The sequence below is a fragment of the Lampris incognitus genome, chromosome 6 (genome assembly GCF_029633865.1).
Source record: "Lampris incognitus isolate fLamInc1 chromosome 6, fLamInc1.hap2, whole genome shotgun sequence".
Taxonomy (NCBI): Eukaryota; Metazoa; Chordata; class Actinopteri; order Lampriformes; family Lampridae; genus Lampris; species Lampris incognitus.
Genome location: NC_079216.1, coordinates 57545515 through 57561493, shown reverse-complemented (window position 1 = coordinate 57561493; position 15979 = coordinate 57545515). Strand labels below are relative to the sequence as shown.

Genomic DNA, 15979 nt, shown 5'->3' with positions numbered 1-15979 from the left:
ATGACATCACTCCAGGTAATCACCCATACATAAGCACTCTTGATTTGATAAGGCCCTGCGATTGGCTAGAGATTCTTCTGACGAATCAGCTGATGGCATGTAACAGGTTAAAAACCATTGGGGTGGCATGGCTCAGGAGGTAGTGCGGGTCGTCTAGTAATCAGAAGGTCGCTGGTTCAATCCCCAGCTTGGAGAGAGCGTGTCGAAGTGTTCTTGAGCAAGACACTGAACCCCTAACTGCTCCTGGTGAGGAGGTTGGCACCTTGCATGGCAGCCTCCACCATCAGTGTGTGAATGGGTGAACATGAGACATACACTGTAAAGCACTTTGAGTGGTCGGTGGACTAGAAAAGCGCTATATAAATGCATATATAAATGTCTAGATTTTTATTTAAATATTTATTAAAGAATTTAAAAAAAACATTATTTGTACTTTTTATTTATTTTATTTCTCATTTTATTTATTTAAATATTTATAAATGTAAGTATATAAATGCAGTCCCTTTACCATTTATTTACCGCTGTGGTTGTGCGTGGTTTGAGGTTAAGGTGGTTCTGTAGGAGATACGATGGTTGAAACTGATCCGTTAGACTTTTATTGCTTTGGCCTCTTGCCTCTGTCTGTAACACAATACTTGACTGTCTCACTACCTTATGGTCGCACTGCATACCTGTCAGCAGCATAATACAGCGGACACACAAACGCACACTCAAAGACACACACACACACACACACATACACAGTTTATATTCCATACCCGCTGTGTGTGTGTGTGTGTGTGTGTGTGTGTGTGTGTGTGTGTGTGTGTGTGTGTGTGTTGAATTTTGCTGGCTGAAGGCAGGGAGTGACAACCATACCGTCATGCTATTTATCATGTCCCTCTTAGAGCACACACCCGGGGAGGACATGGTAAACAGCACACACCCGGGGAGGACATGGTAAACAGCACACAGCCAGGGAGGACATGGTGAATAGTGCCCCTATCTTTCTCACGTGTAGGCAGAGAAAGATACAGAGGCAAATCATTTACCATCTTGTCTTTATGCACGCTCAATAATCCATCCATCCATCCATTATCCAAACCGCTTATCCTGCTCTCAGGGTCGCGGGGATGCTGGACCCCCAATAATCCTCAATAATAATAATAATAATAATAATAATGCTCAATAATAATAATAATAATAATGCTCAATAGTCCAGGTAAGAAATTCCAAGTTGATTCAACTTTTTTTTAAAACATTTATGTGGGAAGGGACAATGTACATTAATCAACATTCGTAACAAATGTGAACGCACCCGAGTTAGCTAAGAGGCTAGCTTCCGCCGCCGGTCCCTTTGCCTGAAGTTGTTGGGCATCCTAGGGTAATAAAATCCTACTTGGACTTTTACCATCTTGTTTTCTGTAAAGGGGGTAGTTACTGTGACACGAGCTTATGATGTTATTTTCTTTTTGGGATCATGTCATCAATATTCCAGATACACACAACACAGGACTCGCTCTGCTGTGTGTGTGTGTGTGTGTGTGTGTGTGTGCGCGTGTGTGCGCACGTGCCTTTCTCTGCGTGCATGTGGAGCCTAGATTAGTGTGAATGGCAGAAGGCATTTTGAGACTTCCACAGCTGCTGCTGCCCAGTGGGCCCAAGGAAGAGTGGAGAGAGGTGTGTGTGTGTGTGTGTGTGTGTGCACGAGAGAGAGAGGGGGAGAGACTGTGTGGTGCGAGAGGGGGAGAGAGAGGGAGAGTGTGTGTGCGTGCGCGCGCAAGAGGGGGAGAGAGGGGGGGTGTGCGCGAGAGAGGGGGAGAGAGAGTGTGTGTGTGCACGCGAGAGAGGGCGAGTGAGAAAACGTGTGTGCGAGAGAGGGAGGGAGAGAGTGTGATTGTGTGTGTGTGTGTGTGTGTGTGTGTGTGTGTGTGTGTGTGTGTGTGTGTGTGTGTGTGTGTGTGTGTGTGTGTGTGATTGTGTGTGTGTGCAAGAGAGAGAAATCTCTGACATAGGTAGTCTTTCCAAAATCTAGGTGTTGTGTTCCCCATCCTTCCTTTCTTTGCTCCTAGTCTCAGTGTATGGTGACCGATTTCAATGTTTCTTCTCTCTCTCCTTTCTTAATTCTCTTTGTTTTCAGACCTTTATCCCCCTTTTAAATTCTGCTCCTCCCTCTCTCCCTTTTCCCTTCTCTTACGTGCCCCTGCATGTCTGATGTGTCGTCAGACAGAGTACGGAGTGTGCCTGATGTGTCTAAATTAGTACCTTGAGGGCCGGCGTACACAAACACACCCAAATAATGGTTTCACCTCCCCTTTTTCCTATGGGTTGATGTAGTCAAAGGCAGTGGAGCGGCCTTTATCTACCTGTGTAGCAGAAGCAGGTGTTAAAACAGACACAGACAAAGACACGCTAATGTTTGAGCCTCTGAATGAGTCGTAGCAGCTGGTGGTTGTGCACCGACTTCTGCAGCTCGGTAGTGGAGGTAAGAGCTGGACAGGATCCATTTTGAGGGAACGTGTTATTCGAAAGATGTGAGCGAATACAAAGCTGCAGAATGTCTTGATGCATGCTCAATAATCCAGGTAAGAACATCAAAGAAGGTTGAATAAGTTCATCTGGATACAACTAGATGAACTTATTCAATCTTCTTTGATCTTCTTACCTGCATACAACGTATACATTGTAGCTGTGATCTTCTTACCTGGATACAACATATACGTTGTACCATGTATATGTTGTATCCAGATGAACTGATTCAACCTTCTTTGATCTTCTTACCCTAGATCAAAGATACAATGTATACGTTGTATCCAAGTAAGAAGCTCAAACAAGGTTGAATCAGTTATCCAGATAAACTGATTCAACCTTCTTTGACAAACCTGCAGAGTTTGGACGTGGCTGAGATGCGGGCTAGGATTCATACCATCATGAAACGGCTGGTAAAAGCAGTAAATCTGAAAATACACCTTCCAGTTCCCTTTAAAGTTATGGAAATTTGTAATGGCCAGCTGCTTCTAATCAGCACCCGTCTTCAGCTCGGTAGGGCCGGCTAGTTAGTCAAGTCTCAGCTAGTTCAGTCCATGTGTGGAGCAAATACAGGACTTCTATGTTCTGGGCCTGGTTTTTACAGGATGGGGTTTTTACACCTCTGGTTCAAAGAGCTTATCTCTAGACACACATGACAGCATAACTCTACACACATACACACATTTGGTTCCTGGTCTCACCCACGTTGCCACACATGTTGACTTTCTTCCCTGTCATTACTAAATGTCCAAGATTGACCGGTGTTTGACAGCCATTCATGCCAAACAGATTTGCTGTGATTTTGGGGGGAGGGGGGGGGTAAATATGTTGGTTGCAATAGTACGGGTGAACTAACTTTCTGTTGTTTTTCAGTTGTGATTGAGAGGGTGGAGCTGAGAGGGGTTACTCAGAAGATTGATGACACCAGTGAATATGTGCTCGAGGTGAGTGCTGTCAATACGTTCTGGCAGCCATACCAACATGTACCCTGGCTCTGCCAAATGTCGGAAGCTAAGCAGGTGTGGGCTTGGCTAGTACTTGGATGGGAGACCGCCTGGGAAAATGAGTTGCTGCTGGAAGTGGTGTTGGTGGGCCAGTAGGGGGCAGTCCTCCCTCTGGTTCTAATAAAACAACAAATATCAAGACTCACTGTGTTCATTAAAGATCCCATGGCACTTATCACAAAGAGTAGGGGGTTCCCCAGTGTTCTGGCAAAATTCCCAACCTGGCCCTCTCCATCTGGCCACCTGATCATCCCCCCATGTAATTGGCTCAATGATTCCTCCCTGTCTACCTCAAGGTGATGTGGGGTGAGCGTTCTGGTGCAAAATGGCTGCCATGCATCACCCAGGTGGTGCTACATTGGTGGTGGTTGAAGTGAGTTACCCCCTTCAATATGAAGCGCTTTGGGTGTCTAGAAAAGTGCTATATAAATGTAATGATTATTATTATCATTATCATTATAAAGCCTTAGAAACACAATCGTACACATGCACACACATAAACACACATAATACAACTCAACTCTTAACATCCCCTTCTTCTCCTCCTCAGTCTCCTCTTCCTCCTCTGGTCACATGACCATGTGCATATATATATATATATATATATATATATATATATATATATATAAACTTAGCACAAAAAGTAAGGAAATTTGTGTTTGGTAGATTATTTCTTTGTTGTAACAATGCTTCTTGGCAATAAATCTTATATCAGGCACCTGATTGTCAGCACCTGGGGTACCAGAAGCTCAAAACAAGAGTCAATAGCAACAGCAAAATAAGCTGTTTGGCATTGGCAGAGAAGATTTGGCAAATTTTTCATGGGCGCAACCCACATACTCAGCTCTGCTGCTCATCCCACAAATGCATGTTCCTTACAAATGTGGCGCCATTTAAAAGGGAAATAAACAGGCTTTCCAACGGTATAAGATTTATTGCCAAGAAGCATTGTTACAACAAAGAAATAATCTACCAAATACAAATTTCCATACTTGTTGTGCTTAGTATATATATATATATATATATATATGTGTGTGTGTGTGTGTGTGTGTGTGTGTGTGTGTGTAGTGTGTGTGTCTCGTGTGAGAGTGTGTGGTCATTTGTTGCTGGTGGACTGATGATATTTTTTTGAAGTTAGCCTGGATTTTTCTGATCCCATATGTTCTTTGTCTCTGTCCTCCTCCTGCTCCCTCAGGTCACATGGTCAGATGGCTGCACATCGGCTGTCGTCAGAACTCGGCACGAGGCGACAGAATTGCTCTCCCAGGTCAGGGACACACATGAACTATGTTTTCTTAGGTTGGACAGCTTACATGTTTGTTTGTCTTTAACCTGGGTTGTGTCTGTTGACATACGGGATGAAACAATGCCGATACTGGTGTTGGATTTCGGGCTGATACCAGGCAAAAATTGAGCAGCAGTATAAAAGGTTTTACCCAAGACTAAAGTCTGATACCAAAAGCCATGAGTAACAAGTCATGAACAAAAGGAAATTGATCTGATTTACTGCGTTTTTGTCACATGGAAGCCTGGATTTCTTTAATGGTGAAAAAAACATTCTATCCCATTTAATTCTGCCCATTGACCTCAAACTAGGTGTATAACTTCACTGTTCAGCAAAAGTAATGGATTGAATTTGTTCTCAGGGGGCATCTGGGTAGCATAGCAGTCTATTCCATTGCCTACCAACACGAGGATCGGTGGTTCGAATCCCCGTGTTACCTCCGGCTCGGTCGGGCGTCCCTACAGACACAATTGGCCATGTCTGCAGGTGGGAAGCCGGATGTGGGTATGTGTCCTGGTCGCTTCACTAGCGCCTCCTCTGGTAGGTGGGGGCTCCTGTTCGAGGGGGAACTGGGGGGAATAGCGTGATCCTCCCACGCGCTACATCCCCCTGGTGAAACTCCTCACTGTCAGGTGAAAAGAAGCGGCTGGTGACTCCATGTATCGGAGGAGGCATGTGGTGGTCTGCAGCCCTCCCTGGATCGGCAGAGGGGGTGGAGCGGCGACCAGGACGGCTCGGAAGAGTGGAATAATTGACCAAGTACAATTGGGGAGAATAAAGCGGGAAAGGAAAAAAAAGAATTTGTTCTCAGTATCGGTTGATACTTAAACATTCATACTTGGAATTGTTATCGGTATTCAATAGGTGAAATTGGTGTACAATTGTGATTTGTTGTGTTTTGGTAAGGAATTGTTGTGTAATAATAATTTTAATAATAGTAATAATAATTACAATACTAGTAATTATAACTTTATCTACATATCATCCCTTCAAGTGCTACAAGTAATAGTAACAACAAAGCTTTATTTATAGAAGACTTTTCAAAATACAAAAATAACATTGTGCTTTACATAAAGATAAAAAATTAATACAGGCTAATAATAAATAGAAATACATGAAAACATGAGAGTAAATGATAGAAAATACATATAACTTCTCATATTCATATGAATACAATGTCATATTTATGATATAAACACCTTGTCTCATATTTATTGTGCGGTGTAATATATTATCTAACAACATAATTGGTTGTACTGTTTGTATATATTGCAGCTGTGATGTATTGTCATTGTTTTTAATATATTGTTATTTGGGGGCGGCACGGTGGTGCAGTGGTTAGCACAGTTGCCTCACAGCAAGAAGGTCCTGGGTTCGAGCCTCGGGGTAGTCCAACCTCGGGGGTTGTCCTCTGTGTGGAGTTTGCATGTTCTCCCCGTGTCTGTGTGGGTTTCCTCCCACAGTCCAAAGACGTGTAGGTCAGGTGAATCGGCCATACTAAATTGTCCCTAGGTGTGTGTGTGTGTGTGTTGGCCCTGTGATGGCTTGTCCAGGGTGTCTCCCTGCCTGCTGCCCAATCACAGCTGGGATAGGCTCCAGCATCCCGCGACCCCAATTGGGATAAGCAGCTTGGATGATGGATGGATGGATGTGTGTGTGTGTGTGTGTGTGTGTGTGTGTGTGTGTTTGTGTGTGTGTGTATATGTGTGTGTATGTATGTACACACACACACACAATTGTATTTCATGTAAAATTTGAATTGTCTCATAGATAGATATATACATACATACATATATATATATACACACACACATACACGTATACACACACACACACAATTATATTTCATGTAAAATTTGAAATGAATTGTCTCATAGCATGTCCAGTTTTGAGTGTTTGAATGTGTGTATTTCTTTTCCTCCCAGCTGTCTCAGGTGTTTCCAGACGATGGACTGGAGAAGTTTCTCTCTCAGCCACTGGAGCTGGACCCCAGGTGGGACCCACGAGCCAACAGACCCTTAAAGGGTTGTTGCATTTAGGAGCTCTCACACTACATCCAGACCAGTTTATCTTTTTGGCATATGACGGAAAATAAATAGAGGTTTTTGGATCCCGTTTGCCAATCATTCTACATTTAAAACATATTGAGTGATTTATAATGAGTCCTGGAAATTCATAAACTAGTTTTCTAGTCATGGAAAACACCTGAAAAGTGATAAAATCAATCCGATGTCAGAGAAATAATACCGAGGTCATGGAAAGTTGTCAATTTATGTTGTAAAATCGCATTTTTACTTGACAGGATTACATATTTTTAACGTGATTTTCAGCTGAGATTGTGTATTTTAGCCGCCTGTTTAGCTGCGGGGATTGTACTCGTATATGAAGCTCGGCAGTGTGTTCAGTGAGCAGCTAAACAGTTGGTTTAGAGACTGTACATGCTTCTACTGATGGGTAATACTGAATGATATGACCCTCCATGAGCAGCAACTGTCACTTATATCTAAGCACAAGTCCTGGAAGAGGTCATCCTTGAGTAATCCTGGATAATTATTTCCTATAAAGAGCAGGAACCCTGGTAATGTTGTGACAAGGTCATTACATACATATTCTAACATGTTAGTGAATTTCCAGTGGTTGTTTTGTTAACAAACATAGTGCAAATGATGTGTCATCAAGCTACAAGAGGGATCATTAGTGGCGTCGACCATGTGCTACCTACCGCTAGACACCAGGGGTGAATATAGTTTATGCTATGCTAACAGTTGCTAGCAATTTCTTATTGAAGTTTCAAAACCAATCAAAAGCCACCGTAGCCAATAAAGAAATACATAAGAGAACAACCAACAAAAGGGAAAAAAGTCAATATTAGTGTAACGACCACGAATGACTAGACTCGCTAGCCCTTGACTAACGGATCGGACCCTTTAGTCAACTGGTTAATGTAGTCACCCATGGTGTGGGAGACACGGGTTCACATCCCGGCTGCGGCGGTTCCCGGGCTGCCCCCCGGATTCGCTACATTGGTGGCAGCGGCGGGATCCGGAAGCATGCAGATCCTCATAAGTCTCTTCGAAGCACAGGAATAACAGAGGGTGACTACTGTAACATACAAAAAGACTCGCTGGCCGATGGCCAGGGGGTCGGCCCCCTTTAGACGAGCAGTTAGCTATGTCGCCTTGTGATGCAGTCTACCCTGGATCGAATCCCGCACCAGTCGAGAAAATGCTCGGTTACATTGGTGGCAGCGGTGGGACTCGTTAGCCAAGAGCTAGCGAGTCTAGTCATTCGTGGTCATTACATTTGCGTTGAACATAGTTAAAGACAATTATTTTACATCCTCCATGCATTTTTACATGGGACTGAAACAGGGCTGGATCCAGAATCCCCCTTATTAGGGAATGAGATGTATGCAACACTACAGAGGTCTGTTCACCTCTGGTAGTTAGGTTTGGGCTTTGAAAATACTTAGTGAATATTGTTTCTGACTGGTAATTTATTTGATAGAAGCCCACAGTGATTCATAATAGGAGCCTTTTAACACTGTTGTCTATCCTCTGTCTGTCTATCTTTCTGTGTGTGTGTATGTGTCTGTTTGTGTATGTCTCTTGTCTGTCGTGTCTGTCTGTCTGTCTGTGTCTCTGTTTGTCTCCTCCGTCTCCAGGTGCCTGACAGTGCTGCCTTGCCATATCCTCCAGCATCATAGCGTCCATCTCTTCTTCACCTCCACCACGCCTCAGTCGCCCGTCTGTACTCCCTCTCTGCCCTCCCCTCTCCCTCCGTTACCCTCCTCTCCTCCGATGGTCCCTGTGGCCCCGGCATGCACCTTCACCTCCAGCACCAGTGAGTCCTTTCATCCAGGATTTACTTTTTTCCACGTTGCTCCCGGTAGTAAACACCAGGGCGATCCCAAAGAGATGGAGGCGAGGATGGCGTGGGGTGTAACGATCAGAATGGGTAGTTTTTTATAGTCATGTCGAGGTGAGGAGCGAGGAGCTGGGTTGAAACGAAACGGTGTTCCCCATTCTTATATGCAAGGAGCAGAGGCGCAAAGTAGTGAAGGGGGAGTTGGGGGTGAGGGGATTTAGCGGTCGGGGTGAGGAGGAAAAAGAGGGCGAGAGGTGAGGAAAATGGGGGAATGGGGAAGACAAAGTAGCACATGTGAGTGTCTGGTAGTAGGGGAGAGGTAACACAGAGAAGGGGGAGACTGCCGTGAGGATTTTCAGCCTGGGTGTTGGAGGTGTGAGGGGCAGCGGATTGTGTCTATTTTAGTCCGGTGTGGGAATTCAGCATGGCATGTTTGTGTTGGGAGGCTTAGAGAGTAGTGACCTCATGCTGGTGTGTGTTCATGTATTTGTTTGAGTGTGTGTTGTGTGTGTGTGAAGAACCCTGCATGTGCTTTAGCGTGTTTATCTCTGTAGTGTGTGTGCCCATGTATGTGTTATTGTGTGTGTGTGTGTGTGTGTTGGCGTAGAACTTTGCATGTGATTTTATGTTGTGTGTGTGTAAGAGTGACCTCATCCTGGAAGGTATTTATAGCGCCCAATGCAATGTGTGATGTGAATGTGTGTGTGTGTGTGTGTGTGTGTGTGCATGCGTGCGCGTGTGTGTGTGTCTGGGGAAGCCAGACTCAAAGACTCACAAGTGACCCTTGGGAAGCGGTACGAGTATGTCCACTCTGCTATGCTGTGCCAGCACATAGCCCTGCCCCATGCAGGAATACATCCCCACCTCCCTCCAACACAAGCCCCTCAGTAGAAGATATGCAAGCTGCAATATCACATTTATTACAAAGAAACAAAACAAGCCATTTTATCGAGTGAGTTTGAATCCCAGCACACGGGCAGATTTCGGTAATACACAGAAATTGTGGGCAGTCTCACTGGGCAAAAATGTGGAACGTGCCAGTGAAAAGGGAGTCGGCTCGATATCTTGGCAATGGATTATTCGAGACTGTAGCTTATTGTGTTCTGTAGGCTTTTCCCCCCAAGTAGGCCTGCTGGGAGATTTTTCACAAATTTGCAGTTTTGCCACTTTGCTTTTTGTAGCTAGATTTAGTCGTAAACAAACCTTTGCCAGTTTCTAGAGCTTGTAATTTGATTTTTTTTCTGCCTTCGCAGTCGGAACTCCCTCGTATAAAGAATAAAGGCTAATTAATCTAAACTGTTTTACAGCCATCCTATAAGTGGTATCATGTGTGTATTCAAAAATAATGAATTTTAGCTCTATGGAGATATTTTTCAGTTTTGCAGACTTCTGTGTTGTAATTTATCGACCCCCCCCCCTTTTCTTGCTCTGGGTGATGTGTAGGGGCCTGGAGGTACTTGTGTATCTTGCTCAAAGACTCTTCATAGCTATGGCTGCATTTGGAAGTGAACCCCGGATGACCACACTAACCATCAAGCCAGCAGTCGCCCCAGATATTTAGAAAATATATGATGATGATGATGATGATGATGGTCTTTATCTTTTTCTCTCCCACCTTTAGATCTTGGTTGTTTGCTGCAGTACAGAGGAGCCAACAGGTGAGATATCGCTCTCTGTTTGTCCGTCTCTCTCTGTCTCTCTGTATCACACACAGTTGCAACACACTTGAATCAAACAGGGGTCTTAAGGATGGAAAGGTAAGCTTGTGATCAAAAGGCACCATGTCAAACCGCTGCTGTGGACTAGTAAGGAAATTCGAATGAAGCAGTCCTTCGTTGCCACAGAGACTTAACAGTTGCTGGGCATTTGCCTTGGTAGACTTAATATAAACAAGACATGTGCAAATGCATTGTTGTTGCTCAAAGCTGAAATCCGTTAGTCCCCCAAGTGTTTCCTCTCTCCGGCAGTGAGAACTACAACCACGGTGCAGCAGCCTTTGTCACTTGTGTGCCGTCAGCTCAGCAGTCGTCAAAATGGCATCCTGGGACCAAAGCGTCTAATGTGTCATGTACTACATCAAACTACACGGGAGCGCTGTTGTACTGTACTATTGACTGTAGAATTGGTAGATAAACTGTCCAACAGGAGCATCTCCACATCATCATCATGTTTCAATCTTCAAACATTTCAACAGTGGTATCAATTGTAATAATAATAATAGGGCATCCGGGTAGCATAACGGTCTATTCCTTTGCCTACCAACATGGGGATCGCTGGTTCGAATCCCTGTTTTACCTCCGGCTTGGCCGGGCGTTCCTACAGACACAATTGGCTGGGGGGGAGATCCAAAAATAAAAAAACTATACTTTCAGATCTAATATGGGGGGTGTCTCTAACTATGGTGAAGATGACTCCATGGTCCAGATGAATAAAATAACCATTAATTAATGGAAAAAAATCCCGGTTTTCAGCCTTAAAAAGTAGCTGGAGTAATTCTGTGGGAATGTAAAAGTAAATAAAGACCCTCTTTTCTTTCTCTCTCAGGGCTGTGTATGGAGTGGCCAGTATCCAGCCAGTAGTGAGCGCCCACAGCTCCATGCTGACTCGCTCCCTTCCTCACCTTTCCTCCCTTCCTCCCTCTCTCCCTCCTCTTCCTCCCTCCATACCGCCTCCTCAACACTCTCCTCAGTTGTCCTCCCTTCCTCCTCCTCTTGTGCCTGCCCAGCCGGCGCCGGGCTCCATGACTATCTCCCCATCGTGTGGTGTGGTGTCAGCCGGGGGGGACACATCGTCCCAGCCACAGAGTCAGCTCCAGTCCGGTGCTCAGCCGCAAACCGGTGCCCAGACCAAGCCCCATCCGCAGTCCCAGCACCCGTCCCATTCTCCAGCACAATCCCACTCACATTCCCAGCTAGGGCCTCTGCCCAGTCCTCACTCCCAGTCCCATGCCCAGTCGCCATCCCAGTCCCAGTCCAATACTCCAGAACAAAACGGTATTCTGGACTGGCTGCGCCGGTTAAGGCTCCACAAATATTACCCTGTCTTTAAACAGCTAACCATGGAGGAGGTGAGTGCATCTTTGTATTTAAGATTGAATGGTTTTAGAGTTGTATCATTTTAAATGGAAAGTTTGCCGAGTTTCAACGTTATCTCTGTCTGCAACAAGGATGGCATATAAAAAATACTGGCAGTGAAACGGTTTGTTTTCTGTCCGCCAAGTCAGGTATTGTGACGTCAGTTGGCCGACAGAGAAACTTCAGCCTAGTTTAGCGTTGGTTGATAATCTTCACTCTAATCTACTCTCTAAAGATCCCATTCAAAAAAGTCCCATCCTCATTCTAAGCTATGCTACGCTCAGGTGGAAATGACGTCCCACAACACTAGCTCAGAGCACTGTATGGATGATGATACACAGGTTGCGCGCAATGCGTTGTTTTACATGTAGACGCTGTTGGAAAGGATTTGTAAGCAGGAGACGGTGTAGTTCTCCGTCGGTATCTTACGCAAGTATTTTATTGCTTTAGTCGACGACATCAACCATCTGTACAGATTGCACCTGCACAAAACCGTCAGCGTAGTTGTCCTTTAAAAGTGAGTCCAATCATGTCTTCTTATTGCCCTATTTGTTTTATGACAATTGTTATAGCTAAGAGACATTAAATTGTCGGGTGTCCAGGTAGCATAGCGGTATCGGAGGAGGCATGTGGTAGTCTGCAGCCCTCCCCAGATCAGCAGAGGGGGTGGAGCAGCGACCGGGACAGCTCGGACGAGTGGGGTAACTGGCCAAGTACAACTGGGGAGGAAGAAAAAAAAAAAATCACACAAAAAAAGGAATCAATCACCCACTCCGGCTGTGTTCATAAAACACCTTATATATATATATATATATATATATATATGTGTGTGTGTGTGTGAGTGAGAAACTATAAAAATCAGTATGTGTTGGTTTCTGTCATTTAGATTATATATTTGTTTTTCCCCTTTTCCCAAGTTTCCCATTCTGAAGAGTTTTCCTGCATTTCCCACAGTTCTTAGCTCTGACGGAGGAGGACCTGAACAAGTATGACCTGACACAAGGAGCCAAGAAGAAACTCAAAACTCAACTAGAGCTTCAGAAGTAAGTCAAAGCAGGTGGCTCGTAGCTGTAGTGCTGCATTTCTCCATCTTATTTCTCTTGGGGACGGGGGAAACTAGAGTCATGCCGTCTCGGGTGCTGGAAGGTAAAGGTGTCACCGTTGCTCCCATTTGAAATAAAAACGTTTCATGCGAATAGTTACGGGTTGAACTGATACAAAACCATAGTACACAGAGTAGAAGTAATGTGACTTCTCTCCAGTACTCTGCAGGTCGGAGTACTGGCTGTCATGCTCTGAGTTGTGACACACAAAAAAAAAAGCATCTCCTGCCTCGTGAACTTGTATCATGTAGACAAGTTAGTCATTGCCATCAGAGATGGGCCCTATTTTAACAGGAAGTATTTAAAATAGATGTTTTTAATTACTTATGAGTATTTTGTCATTTGTATTTTATCAGTCTGGAAAAAAATTGAATGTAATTTGTAATATGGTACTTCTGGGAGCAGTATTTTGTACTTGGAAATACTCCAAAAATAATTTTCAGCAGAGATCAGGCTTGAGATGAAAGAACGGCAGTCTTTCTTCTAGCCATGGCCTCTTCATCTCAGTCAGGGATGATGAGGGCGATGTGAAGGTGGTTAGCCCTCACATCACACGTGTGTATGTGGTGTGGATCCTGGCCTGGGCTGCATTCAGCCTGCCTTTTGCTATACGAAAGAGGCTTTTAACACGTGTTCCTTCAATGCTGTCTTAAATTACATCATTTGCGGGCCTCTGGGTGGCGTAGCGGTCTATTCCGTTGCCTACCAACACGGGGATCTGCGGTTCGAATCCCCGCACTACCTCCGGCTTGGTCGGGCATCCCTACAGACACAATTAGCCGTGTCTGCGGGTGGGAAGCCAGATGTGGGTCTGTGTCCTTGTCGCTGCAACAGCGCCTCCTCTTGTCGGTTGGGGCGCCTGTTCCGGGGGGGGGGACTGGGGGGAATAGTGTGATCCTCCTATGCGCTACATCCCCCTGGTGAAACTCCTCACTGTCAGGGGAAAAGAAGCGGCTGGCGACTCCACATGTATGGGAGAAGGCATGTGGTAGTCTGCAGCCCTCCCCGGATCAGCAGAGGGGGTGAAGCAGCGACCCGGACGGCTCGGAAGAGTGGGGTAATTGGCCGGATACAATTGGGGAGAAAAAGGGGGAAAGAAAAAATTCCAAAAAAAAATAAATACAGAATACATGTTCTTCAATTAACAGCAGTACTTTGTAGTTTATTGCGATATATTTGACAACGATGTATTTGTGTAACCTGTCAGATTAAGAAGTGTTTTTGCCCATCTGTGGTTGCCAGACAGGATTAGTTGGGCATTAGCCGCGTGGCTCTGCACTGCAGCTCTGAGCAGCACAACGCGGTGGGGTTTGGTCCTATTAACGATTAACAGGCGGGCCAAGCAGCGCCGCCGTTTGGAAAATTGTCTGTGGATCAGTAACGGCTCGTACTGGGTCAGTCGTTAACTTGTGTGCCGACCAGAGGACATGAGACATATTAGGAAATACAATTCACAGAGACACGTGTCAGAACACTCAAACATGAGCATAAGCATGCATGCAAATACACACACACACAAATTCTGAACATGTGAAACTGTTTTGTTATCTGTTGATCCTGTTTCCATTCCTTGTTTCAACACATTTCCATTAGGCAGGTAACGTTTGTGTGTGTGTGTGTGATTGGCTTGCGAGACTGGAAAGTTTCTTTGGAAGTTTTCCGTAAGAGGCATTAGCAGATCTGATTGTGATCCAGATTAAGGTGGGAAGAAGGAAAGGGACGGCGAGTGCTGTTTGGTGGACAGTGGCTCCCCCTGGTGTTCACATGCCTACACTGGCGCCTCTTAATTGTTCTCAGGACCTGAATTCATGCTCGCTATGCTAGTAGTTGACCCCTAAATTCGGTCCAATGACACAGTTTGATAGAGTCAAATGTTTTGGAAGGTTTTTCTTTTTTTAATCTGACATCAGTGCAAAGTATTCTTCTACGTCACATTACGGAGGAGATTTATGAAATGAATGTGATGGAACTATTGGTCAAGCCAATGAAGTAGGCACCCCCTTTAAACTATGATTGACTTGACCTGGGGCGGCACGGTGGCACAGTGGTTAGCACGGTTGCCTCACAGCAAGAAGGTCCTGGGTTCGAGCCCCGGGGTAGTCCAACCTTGGGGGTCGTCCCCTGTGTGGAGTTTGCATGTTCTCCCCGTGTCTCCTTGGGTTTCCTCCGGGGGCTCCGGTTTCCTCCCACAATCCAAAGACATGCAGGTCAGGTGAATCATACTAAATTGTGTGTGTGTGTATGTGTGTGTCGGCCCTGTGTGATGGCCTGGCGGCCTGTCCAGGGTGTCTCCCCGCCTGCCGCCCAGTGACTGCTGGGATAGGCTCCAGCATCCCCGTGACCCTGAGAGCAGGATAAGCAGTTTCGATAATGGATGGATGGATGAATTGAACTGAGAAAATTAACTAAATGAATACAAACTGCTTGAGGAACACATTTGAATATTTCAAATTCCGTACATCCTCTTTGTGAGAAAATATTATTTTTTCCTATTTGCTATTTGGTTTTTGTGCTCTTTGTTAATGTGTGGTTGTGTGTGTTTCTTCTCCAGTAGGGAGATGAAGATGGAGAAGCGCTACATGGCATCTCAGTTTCCTGGTTCCTGCAGCGGCATCGCCAGAGTAACACCCTCCAGCCACATGGGACCCCTGTCACACCCCACCTCCGCCACAGGTAAGGGTGTCCAAATAACAAAGTGAGCGTGTATGGACTTCACACAGTGCTACAGCTTGTGTTGCCTTACAGTGCAGTAACATGTGTGTCTACAGAGTAGTGCATTAGACCTGGGGTATTTAGGCCGTGTCCACACTAACATGGATAAATGAAATGAAAACATCTTCTTTCTTAGTTCTGTCATGCCATCCACGCTAAGCCGGCATTTTGGACCACTGAAAATGTCTGAAAATGCTCTCCAAAGTGGATAAATTGGAAAACGCTGGTCTTCGTGTTTTAGTGTGGACAGGGAAAATGGAGCTTTTTGTTGTAAGATTGTCTTGTGATCTCAGGTAAAGCTGCTGGCTCCAGTGGCCTGCAGATGCCCAATAGAAGAGACTTGAAGGACCATAGCGGTGTTTTTGCATGGTTTAGCCGTAGACTGTATGAAAAGGCTGGACATATTGGCTGTGACGTCACCCCTTA

General features: G+C 45.1%; 1 protein-coding gene across 1 annotated transcript in view; it reads left to right on the top strand.

The window, feature by feature from the left end:
- The window catches only part of zcchc14 (zinc finger, CCHC domain containing 14), a 50066-nt gene that overhangs the window by 14127 nt on the left and 19960 nt on the right, over window positions 1-15979 (top strand). The window contains exons 5-12 of the mRNA XM_056281629.1: window positions 3382-3452; window positions 4708-4779; window positions 6723-6790; window positions 8462-8640; window positions 10286-10322; window positions 11209-11731; window positions 12693-12781; window positions 15393-15514. Coding sequence (XP_056137604.1) covers window positions 3382-3452; window positions 4708-4779; window positions 6723-6790; window positions 8462-8640; window positions 10286-10322; window positions 11209-11731; window positions 12693-12781; window positions 15393-15514 — 1161 coding nt within the window. The remainder of the gene's footprint in view (window positions 1-3381; window positions 3453-4707; window positions 4780-6722; window positions 6791-8461; window positions 8641-10285; window positions 10323-11208; window positions 11732-12692; window positions 12782-15392; window positions 15515-15979) is intronic.